Genomic DNA, 11,106 nt, shown 5'->3' with positions numbered 1-11,106 from the left:
ATGTGCCCCCGCACCGACGCCTCCCCGGACCCCGAGGCCCAGCTGCCGCCCGCGCCCCCCGGCAGCGCCTGCCGCCCGCTGCCCTGGGCCCTGAGCGCCGCGCTGCTGCTCCTCGCGGGCACCGGCGCCGCCTGCGCGTTCCGCTGGGCCTTGCCCTCCGCCCCCGCCGCGCCGGGCCCCGGGCAACCCGAGCTCCCCCAGCTCCTGCCGGACGCCGGCGCCCGCCTCCCCGACTCTCCGCAGGTAAGATGCGCCCGGAACCCCTTCCCTCTCCGGGCCCCCGAGAGCACCCCTTCCTTGCCCAGGACCTGGGTGCGGGGCATCCCGTGAGACCCCCGTCTGCGTCCCGGGCCCCGGAGGGTAACCCTTTCTCCGTCGAGGATCCCCGAGGGCTCTTCTTTATCTCCAACCGTGAAGGGGACTCAACTCCCTGGGAACCTCGCTTTTCTCCTGCGCCTTTCTTCCCAAGGGCCCTTGGAGGGAATCGGTCCTCTTTTCTCTGCTGAATCACGAGGTTCTGTCCTTGCGGAACCCAGGGGTTGGTGGAGCTTCGGGTGTGCGGGATGCTCGCGTAGCACGGGGGAGGTCTCGGGACCTGCGCAGACCCCAGGGATCCCCACTTTCCAGGGGGCTGCGGCAGCGGGACCGGGAGCCTCCACCCACTTTCCGCCTTTCCCCTCTCGGCAGGGCGTGTTCGCGCAGCTGGTGGCCCGAGATGGTGAGTGTCCCGCGGTCATTCCCCTTGGGCTTTCGGGGCGAGGGTAGCAACAAGGTGGAGGAACCCCGGGATAGGGAGGCCTCGTCTCCCTCCGTGTGACCCTCTTCCCTCCTCTCTAAAAGCTGTCCCCTCTTCTCTGAATCTCTCTCCGCTTTCCGAAGCTTTGAACCTCCCCCATCTTCCTGGCCTTCCCAGGACCCTCCCAGGGTGCTGGCTTTTCCTCCTTGGACCCTCCAATGTACCTACCTCCGTCTCCCCACTCCCAGCCGACCTGGGGCTAGATCCCACAGATCCCACCTGCTCTGGTCTCTCCCGCTGGGCTCTGGGAGGTCCGTCTCCCTCCTCCGCCCCCACCTCCGTTGGCTCCTTTTAGAGACCTCCTCCTCAGTCCCTCGTCCTCCCGGACTCTTCCTGTCCTCTCCCTTCCCTTCCCCTCTGCCTGCCGCCTCCCCACTTGTCTGCTCTTCTCTGTCCTCTTCCAGACTCCTTCCCCTCTGTCTTCTCTCCCTTCCGGACACTCTCCCTTCCACCTCCTCCCTCTCCGGGTCCCCTCTGGGCTGTGCCACCTCCCCCATTCCCCTCACCTTCCCGCCTACCGCCTTCCTCCCTCCCCACCTTGCTCTCCGCAGTCCCACAGCCCCTCTCACCTTTGGCATCGTTTCCCCTCCTCCGGCTTCCCTCTGCTGTTCCCACCCTGCGCCCCCACTCTCGCTCTTCCCAACTGTCCGCCCCTCTCCTCCCCCCCCTCGGAGTCTTGTCCTCCCTTCCTTCCTTCCCTCGCCAACCTCACCTCCGTCTCAAAACCTCTTCCTTCTGAGCGTTCTGTCCCCCTCCAGCTCAGAGCCCCAGCACCTCCTCCCCAGGGCTGCACCCCTGCCGCACAGCCACGCTCAAGGAACCTCCCCCTCTTCTTTCTCCCTCAGTACAGCTGACCGAAGGGCCCTTGCGCTGGTATAGTGACCCTGGCCTGGCAGGCGTGTTCCTGGGGCCAGGCCTGAGTTACGACCAGCACACTGGGGAGCTGATGGTGGCGGAACCCGGAGTCTACTATGTTTTCTTGCACCTAAAGCTGCAGCGGGTAGTATCCAGCCAAGGCTCCGGTTCGGTCTCTGCCGCCCTGCACCTGCAGCCGCTTGGTGCCCCGCCTGCAGCCCTGGCCATGACCTTGGACCTGCCTCCTCCATCCTCAGAGGCCCGTGACTCCGCAGCTGGTTTCCGGGGCAGCCTGCTGCACCTGGACGCGGGCCAGCGCCTGGTTGTGCACCTGCGGGCTGAGGCGGGGACACACCTCGCTTGGCAGCTGGCGCAGGGCGCCACCGTCTTGGGCCTCTTCAGGGTGGCCACCAAAGCCCCCGCTGGACTCCCCTCGTCGTGACCCACTGACATGGGGCCTGGCTCCCGGACCCTGGACGGAGAATGAACGTTGCCTTCTTTCCCTGGGATTCTTGGGGACAGAGGGTCCCAGCTACTCTACCTCACCCGGCTTGGCAGGGGTCCCCGCTGCTGACCCCCCTCCTCAAGGACTCTCCAAGTCGCTTTCCAAGTCGCTCTCCCGTTCCTGACCCAAGTCGGACTTCTGGTATTTATTCTGAGCCTGAGCTCAACAGTGGACTTTATATTAATCCATTCCATTTCTATTTATTGAGCATCTGCTGTATACAAGGGCCTGAGCAGGGCTGGTGAAACATCAGTAAACAAAACAGATTTTGAAAAAAAAAATCGTTATTTATGTTAATATGTGAGAAATAAAGACTCATCCCCAGCCCCTGTTTTGGCAACCAGGGGGCTAGTCTTCGGGGGTCTGTGTGACTATGCTGTGTGAGCTCCACGTGTGAAAGTCGTTCTGAGCACGTCCTGTGTGTCAGGCACTGTTTTAGGTGTTGGGGACACAGCTGTGAACAAGACAGCCCAGCTTTTGCACATCTGGCCCCCAGGTATGCCTCCTTGGCCCTAGGACTGAGACAGTGTGTGTCCCTGTGTGACTGCACCACGCGGGAGACTGTGCGATGGTGTTGGTACTGGATAATAGTACACATGTATACTCAGCGACCGCCCAGTATTGAACCTTTACGGTATGTCAGACAGCCTGAAGAACCTTCTTTGAGCCATAGCGACCCTATGCTTTCGGGACTTTATACCCATTATGTCATTCTCTCTGCTGGGGACGTGACCCGCTTGTATCTGCGTGGCACAAGTCCCGTGTAATTCCGTTCCACAGGACCTCCCTTGCCAGCTCTGTTCCGTGACCTCAGGCTGGTAACTTGAAATTGGCCATGGGCGTCTGCAAACGCTTCAGGCTGGCTTCACGTGATTGTGTGCGGATCATCTGTTGAAGACAGTGACGGGGAGAGCGTGGATTAAACATGTAGATTAAACTCAGAAGTGTGTCTTGTCTTGAGCCACGACGTTGTGAAGAGCACATGAGAAATTGAGGAATTTGTCTTGTGTTTTCGGACGGTTCATCTGAGTTAGCAAAGAAGCCGCTCAAGATGATTGAGTGAACCTTGTCACTTGGAGCCATGCGGGGCTGTGGGTGCAAGTATGGAAAAACCCAAGACTGGGTTCTGTAAGTGTTGACTATGCAATTTGCAATGGAGAGTATTTTATGGGGGCCCCTGGGTGACTCAGTGGGTTGGGCATCTGACTCTTGATTTCAGCTCAGGTCATGATCTCAGGGGTGCGGGATCTGTGTCCCCTGCGCACTCAGGGAGGAGTCTGCTTGGGATTCTTTCTCTCCCTCTGCTCCCCCCACTGCATATGCACACACATGCTCTCTCTCTCAAGTAACTAATTAAGTCTTTAAAAAAAAAGAAAGGGAGAGAATTTTATGTATCTTTTGTAGATACCTGCTGCACGTTTTTGCCATCCAAATTTATAATAAACACCCATATTCATTTTTCCCTGTCTGGAGAGCCGGTTGTTAGAAATTTGTTAGTTTCCCACTCTCTCCAGACCAGTCGGTCCTCCCAGCACCGTAATTCCCCCCCTCACGCTGATCTGCCCGCTGGTCTATGTAAACCAGCTGGATCTTGGCTTCTCACATAGAATGAGAGGGGTTGGGGTGAGCAGAGAAGTCTTCACAGAGCAAGTGACCTAGATGGGCCTTAGGAGGAGGGATGGGAACCAGGGAAGGGGAGGGGGAGAGTGGCCTGCACTGGCCAGACAGGAAGGTGTGGGATACGCAGTGAAGATGGGGATGTGGAAGTGAACACCATTTTGTCTAACCCATCTCTACCTCTTCTCAAAGAGTTCCTCCTGAGTGGGCGGGGCTGACATTGAGCTGACCCCTATGAGTGTCATTCTGATTGAGAATTAAATTATTGACCTCGTTCTAGGGGTGCCTGGCTGGCTCAGTTAGAAGAAAATGCGATCCTTGATCTTGGGGTTGTAAGGTCAAGCCCCATGTTGGGTGTTGAGATTACCTTAAAAAAAATCAGATAATAATAATAACAACAACAATAATAAATAAGCTTTAAAAGACCCACAAAAAAAATAAACTGTTCCATACTATTTGGTTGTCCCTTGAAAAGGAAGTATGTGCAAAATGACAAATCCTCTAAGATGGAAGAGGAGCTTGAGGAGAAATGATTATTAAGGGGACCTTACAGACAGAAACCTGCTTTGAGTGGCTGCGGGAGGAGCAGGTCCCCGAAACCCCCACCTCCTGGTAGTCCCGCTAGAGGCTGGGAGTCCCTAAGGGGGACACCGAGGAGGGGACACTCAGAAGGAGAATGTTTGAGAATAGTTGTGTCACATGTCTCCAGAGCAGAATAAGGACCCAAGATCCTCAAGGATGTGATTGATAAAAGGAAAGGATGCGTGTGGGGGTACTGTGCTTAAGAAAGCTTCGGGACACAGCTCTCTTAGCCACCATTTGCCCAAGAGGACTTCAGTCTGGTTTCCATATTGGGAAATGACTGTTACTCCCCGTCCCCACTGCTAGATGGTTGCTCTGGACTTCTAGGAGGGCCCTTGCCGTCCAAAACCTTGCACTTGGTTCTCCTCCAGGGTTGGTGGGGGAAGGGTGCTCCCCAGAACTCTGGATCCGGGGGTTGGGGGGGTGAGGGGGGTGGGGGGTCAGCCACAGGCTAACCTAGCTATTGCCTATTTTGAATAGCACCAGGTGACGCTGTCTTCTGGCGCAGCTGATTGGGCCGGAGCGGACACATGACTCAAACTGGGCCAATCAGATCTCCTCCACAGGAACAGGGGCTGGTCTGGCTCTACCCACGGCCCTGGTCAGGAATGCGAGGCTGTATGTGAGCCAAGCTTGGAAGGAAGCATGCGCAGAGAGAGGGAGGGAGGGGTGGGGCAGGAGGAAGGTGGGTGGGGATTCACAGACCATAGCGCCCTAGAGAGGCAGAGCTGCCACCTACATTGCCTACTTGCCTCTTCCTGGTGACGTGGGTTGCTAGTACATTAGTTTCCTAGAGTTGCTCTAGTAACGGACCAGGAGGGGCACCTGGGTAGCTCAGTGGGTTGGGCCACTGACTCTTGATCTTAGCTCCGTGTTGATATCAGGGTCGTGAGTTCAAGCCCCACTTTGTGCTCCAAGCTGAGTGTGGAGCCTTCTTCAAACAAACCAAAAAACAAAGTACCGTATACTGGGTGTATTAGAGCATCAGATAATTATTTTCTGCCAGTCCTGGAGGCCAGAAGTCCAAAGTCAAGGTGTTGGCAGGGCTGTGCTCTCTCCAAAGGCTCTAGGGAGGAATCCTTCCCTGCGTCTTCCAGCTTCTGGTGGATGGCATTCCCCTGCGTTCTGCATTACCCCCATCTCTGCCTCCCTTGTGGCACGGCTCTTTTCCTTCTGTGTGTCTCATCTCTCTTTTCCTCTTTCTTTTTTTTTTTTTTTTTTCTTTTAAATTTTTATTTTATTTATTTGACAGACAGAGATCACAAGTAGGCATAGAGGCAGGCAGGGAGAGAGAGAGAGGAGGAAGCAGGCTCTCTGCCAAGCAGAGAGTCCGATGCGGGGCTCGATCCCAGGACCCTGGGATCATGACCTGAGCCGAAGGCAGAGGCTTTAACCCACTGAGCCACCCAGGCGCCCCTCTTTTCCTCTTTCTATAAGGACACTGCTCTCATACTGGATGTACGACTTACATGACTCCAGTATAATAACTAGTTACATCGGTAAAGACCCTATTTCCAAATAAGGTCATATTCTGAGGTTCCAGGAAGGACATGAATTTTTTTTTTTTTTTTGGTGAGGGTTGCTCAACCCAGTACATTTAGTATCTGCCTTTGTGAGCCGTGAGAAACCTGAGTGTCCTTTCATGAATTTCCTTCTGGGGTGGGTTCTGCTCCATGTTGCCCGAGGATGCAGGCCCTCAAGGCTATCGGTGACTTTCTTGGTAGTTTTGGGATCTGAGAGTCTGTCCCACTTCCTGGGTTATTTGGTCTTGGAAGTGTCCCACAGCAAGGATACTTGGCCCCATAATGTTGTGGGATGTTGCTAAGACCCAAGGTACAAAGATGGAATTCTGTAATAGTGATAGGAATTGTTAATTTATTAATGCTTAATGGTCCCAGGCAGTAATTGCTTCACAAAGACTCCAACAAGAAGATGCTATTTTATTTTCATTCCCATTTTATAGGCAAAAGAAACGAAGGCCCAGAGAGGTCAGCCCAAAGTCACCTAGCCAATAATAGGTAGTGTGGTCAACAGTGTGAAATGTAGGGCCGGTCTTCCTGGAATCCTCGTCAGTTCTTCTTTTTTAAAGATTTATTTATGTATGTATTTGACAGAAAGAGAGAACAAGCTGGTGGGGTGACAGGCAGAGGAAGAGGGAGAAGCAGGCTCCCCACAGAGCAGGGAGCCCAATGTGGGGCTCAAGTCTAGGATCCCAGGACCCTGGGATGCAAGCTGAAGACAGACACCTAACCAACTGAGCCGCACCCCCCCCCACCTGGTTACTTCCAAGTTTGGGCTGAATTGTGTGCCCCCAGATTCATATGCGGAAGCTCTAAACCCCAGGACCTCAGAATGTGACTGATAGTGTCTTTACAGAAGTAGTTATGTTAAAATGAGGTTTTAAGCTGGGTCCTAGTCCAGTAGGATTGGCATCCTTGTAAAAAGGGAAATACGGAGATAGACCTGTGCACACACACACGCAGAAAATGCCATGTGATTGTGAAGATGGATTATCTACAAACCAAGGAGGGTCAGATCTGGTCAGATTCTTTTGCAGCCTCAGAAAGAACCAGTCCTGACCACACTTTGATTTTGGACTCCTGGCCTTCAGAACTGTGAGAGAATAAACATCTTGTTTAAGGCAACCAGTTTGTGGTATTTTATTGTGATAGCCCTAGCAGACTAATACAGATGGTTATAGGAGTCGATGCATTTAATACACACTGAATACACAGAGTCAGGCTCTCTGTAAGCACATTTCACACCAACTACACATAGAATTCTACAGTGTCCCATGGAAGTGTAGCCAAGAAGCAACGATTCACAGGAGAGGGGTTACAGTGACACATCTGTGATGTCATAAAGACACCCTGGCCAAGATGGGAGTTGCAGAGTTACAAAGACAATTTGGGAAAGATATGGTGTTCCAAAGACAATCACAGATTCGTAATCTTGCATCCAGAACCATAAAATCCCTAAATAGAAAAAATTTCACAGCTCCTTTAGCAGCCCAAATGGACTGAACCCATGTGAATGTGTTTGTGGTTTTCATTTTCATTTCATTTCATTTCATTTCATTTATTCCTCAGCTCAAGTATGCATATAATAAGGATGTTAATATGCTTGATTATTAGGTACTATCCCAGAAGACCCTTAATATATGGGTATTAGTATGAGTCCCCTTTAATACATACTTATGATATATATATATGGACATATATATATATATCTAAAACATATATGGTATATGAGTCTGAGTCATTACTCACACAAAACACTCCACTTCTGTCTCTTCTGGTCACCAAATCTGTGGAGGCATTTCCTGGCACCAAGAAGCAATTCTCAGCCACCAGCAAGGTGTCCAAGGATCCAACTCAACTCTGATACTATCTGCCCAGAGAGAGCATCGGATCTTACAGGTTAAGTGCTCAGTTTTCACAAGACTGTCTCCCCCATTCCCTGCTTCAAATGCAAGTCAGAAATCTTAAATTGTCGCCTGGGTTTCTGACCAACCAGCTCTAGGTTGCAGGTTGCAATGATGTCTTCCTTGAGTTTGATTAATTTGCTAGAGCTGCTCCCAGAATTCAGGGAAACATGTTTACCATTTATAAAAGAATATGATAAGGGCTACAGAATAACACCAGATGAGGAGGTCTGGAAAGACCCTGAGTGCAGGAGCTTCTGTCCCCGTGGAGCTGGGATGTGTCACCTTACTTATGTGGTTGTATTCGCCAACCTGGAAACTCCCCAAAACCTCTATTATTGGGATGTTATGGACGCTTCCTCACGTAGGCATGATCAACTATAAACACTGCTTCTAGCCTCTTTCCCTAGCTGGAGGATGGGGGTGGGAAGGAAAAAGCCAAGCTCTAATCATGGCTTGGTCTTTCTGATGACCATCTCCCCACCCAGGAATCATCTAGGAGCCCACCCAGAGTCGCCTCATTAGAACAAAAGATGCTCCTAGTGTTCTCATCACTTAGGAATTTGCTAGGGTTTAGGAGCCCTGTGTTGGGGGTGAGGCCAAGGTACATACATAATTACCAGTGTCAGTTCTGGATTCCAGAACATATTTGGTGTCTAGGGCTCAAGCTGGGAGCAGCTCTAACAAATTAATCAAACAGATCAGGGACTGTGAAATTGTATGAGGGACTGGGATGTGGATTGAGGCCATTGATAAGACGTGGGATGTCACAAAGGGGGAAGGTCCATTCACACTATCTCAGTGGGAGTATCCCTTGGGAGGGGTTTCTTTTTTTTTATTTTTTGAAAGATTTTATTTATTTATTTGATAGAGAGAGAGAGAGAGAGATCACAAGTAGGCAGAGAGGCAGGCAGAGAGAGAGGGAGAAGCAGGTTCCCTGCTGAGCAGAGAACCCAATGCGGGGCTTGATCCCAGGACCCTGGGATCATGACCCAAGCTGAGGGCAGAGGCTTTAACCCATGAGATACCCAGGCACCCCGAGATTTTATTTATTTATTTGACAGAGATCACAAGTAGGCAGAAAGGCAGGCAGAGAGAGAGGGAGAAGCAGGCTCCCTGCTGACCAGAGAGCCTCGATCCCAGGACCCTGACACCATGACCTGAGCTGAGGGCAGAGGCTTAACCCACGGAGCCACCCAGGCGCCCCAGAGATCTACCCTCTTAACAACATTTTAAGTACACAACACAGTATCTTTTTAAAAAGATTTATTTATGTATTTGAGAGACAGTATGTGTGGGGGTGGGGAGAGGAGGCCCATGGAATTACTCAGCTGAGAGAGAGTAGGAGGTTTGGGATGGAGTGCTAGCTTTGAACACAGAGAGGCAATCTATGCATAGAAGAGATAGACAATAAAAGGAACAAGAGTTGGCAAAGCTTTAAGTAAGGGTGAGAGAGAGAAGATAGAGAAGCCAGGACTTCTGACTCATGCAACCGGCTGGATAGAAGTACATAGCTGTTTGGAGACCCTGGAGGCTCATGGGTCACTCTGGGATGTAAGGAATTTCCAGGTGCCTCTGAAGTGGTCATGTGGGAATATTGAGTCAATTCTGGGACCATGCAAGCTCTTTGTCTGGGATGGAATTGTAAGAGCTACTGGTATATTTATATAAAGAATGTCTCGGGCAAGGATGAACTCTCTTAGAATAAAAAGTAAAGAGGGTCTAAGATCAAGGGCAGAGGATATACCATATACCACGGTTCAGTAGGAAGTCAAGTGTTCACGAAAGCCTGAGAAGAACAGCCAAACAGGAAAGAGGAGAATCAAGATCCCGAGAAATCTGTTTCAAGGAGGAAGTAGTGGTCAGTGATAGAAGAGAACCAAAAATACTCACAAGTTTCTGAATTACCAGAACCATGAGAGGTTAACTCTTTTTGGGAGCATCAATGAATCAAGTTGCAGCAGAGTGACTGGAAAAACCAGTGACAAGTGAAAAATCTGAGATTGCCTCTGCAGGCAACGTCTTCTTAAAAAAGCATTTTGAAATAGTTTTGAATTTCAAGAAAAGTTACATGGTTGAAAAAGGTTCAAAGAACCCTCACACACCCTTTATGCAGGATCCATCAGTTGTTAACATTTTGCCCCATTTGCTTTATCATCTGCTCTCCCCTTGTCCTTGTACGGGAGTGTAAGTTGCAAGTATTTATTTAAGGTGAGTCAGACAAGATCAGGATTATTAAGAAACAAAACCAGAGGAAACCAGAACCTCAAAGGCTGGGGCAGTTCTAGGAAATTCCAAATGTGGTGTGTGTGAGTGGATTCAAGGAATAGGAGGAAGTTTTGGGGGGTATTTATCAAGGTGATTAGTTAGAAAGAAGTGTAAGAGGGGTGGGGGGCGGGGCAAAATGGGGGAAGAGGAGTGGGAGATACAGGTTTCCAATTATGGAATGAATTCGTTGTGGAATGAAAGGCACAGCATAAGGAATATAGTCAACGGTGTTGTAATGGAGTTTTATGGTGACACTTGGGGACTATATTCGTGCCGAACAGAGCAGAATGTGGAGACTTGTTGAATCTCTGTGTTGTACACCCAAAACTAGTGTAACACTGTCAACTCTACTCAAAAAAGAGAGAAAGAGAAAATGAAAAAAGGAGAGAAAGCAGGCAGGCAGGCAGACAGGCAGATGGACACTTGGCTCTACCCTCTCTTCTGAGCCACCTACTGAGCAATTCCAGCGCTATGATTTGCACGTCGGCTAAATCACTGAATGTAACATATCAGCACTCCCCTCCTGAGGCAAATTATAGCCAATAGGACAGGTCGGAGAATAGGAATTTTCCATTTTTTAAAAGTTCATTTATTAATTTTTAAGTAATCTCTACCCCACCCCCAACGTGGGGCTCGAATTCATGGCCTGGAGACCAAGGGTTACATGCTCTACCGACCGAGCCAACCGGACGTCCCAGGGAGAACTGGGATGTTTAGACTCAAACCTGAGTAGACAATGAAGGATCACCAGGCATGGAATCAAAATGAAAGCCACGAGAGAGACACTTTGAACTTCACATCAGCAGAAAATAGTCAACAGGGGCGCCTGGGTGGCTCAGTGGGTTAAGACCTCTGCCTTCGGCTAGGGTCATGATCCCAGCATCCTGGGATGGAGCCCTGCGTCGGGCTCTCTGCTCAGCAGGGAGCCTGCTTCTCTTCCGCTCTCTCTCTGCCTGCCTCTCTGCCTACTTGTGATCTCTGTCTGGCAAATAAATAAATAAAATCTTAAAAAAAATATTTAAAAAATATTTGAAAAAATCAGAAAAAAAAAAGAAAATA

At 50.6% G+C, this 11,106-nt stretch overlaps 1 protein-coding gene across 1 annotated transcript; it reads left to right on the top strand.

Annotated features, from left to right (window-relative positions):
• Positions 1 to 3,452, top strand: TNFSF9 (TNF superfamily member 9). The gene is made up of 3 exons (XM_044255439.1): positions 1 to 243; positions 688 to 718; positions 1,642 to 3,452. The coding sequence occupies exons 1-3, from the start codon at positions 1 to 3 to the stop codon at positions 2,091 to 2,093; spliced, it is 726 nt and encodes a 241-aa protein (XP_044111374.1). The 3' UTR covers positions 2,094 to 3,452.
• Positions 3,453 to 11,106: the final 7,654 nt, after the last annotated feature.

The sequence above is a fragment of the Neovison vison genome, chromosome 6 (genome assembly GCF_020171115.1).
Source record: "Neovison vison isolate M4711 chromosome 6, ASM_NN_V1, whole genome shotgun sequence".
Taxonomy (NCBI): domain Eukaryota; kingdom Metazoa; phylum Chordata; class Mammalia; order Carnivora; family Mustelidae; genus Neogale; species Neogale vison.
Note: the sequence above shows the minus strand (reverse complement) of the source record. Positions and strands in the feature narration are given on the sequence as shown.

Excerpts from the sequence above, each read along its gene's own strand:
- TNFSF9 (XM_044255439.1), top strand. The coding sequence starts at position 1 with ATGTGCCCCCGCACCGACGCCTCCCCGGACCCCGAGGCCCAGCTGCCG. Across the intron at positions 244-687 it reads GCCTCCCCGACTCTCCGCAG|GGCGTGTTCGCGCAGCTGGT; the intron begins GTAAGATGCGCC and ends CCCTCTCGGCAG. Across the intron at positions 719-1,641 it reads GCAGCTGGTGGCCCGAGATG|TACAGCTGACCGAAGGGCCC; the intron begins GTGAGTGTCCCG and ends TTTCTCCCTCAG.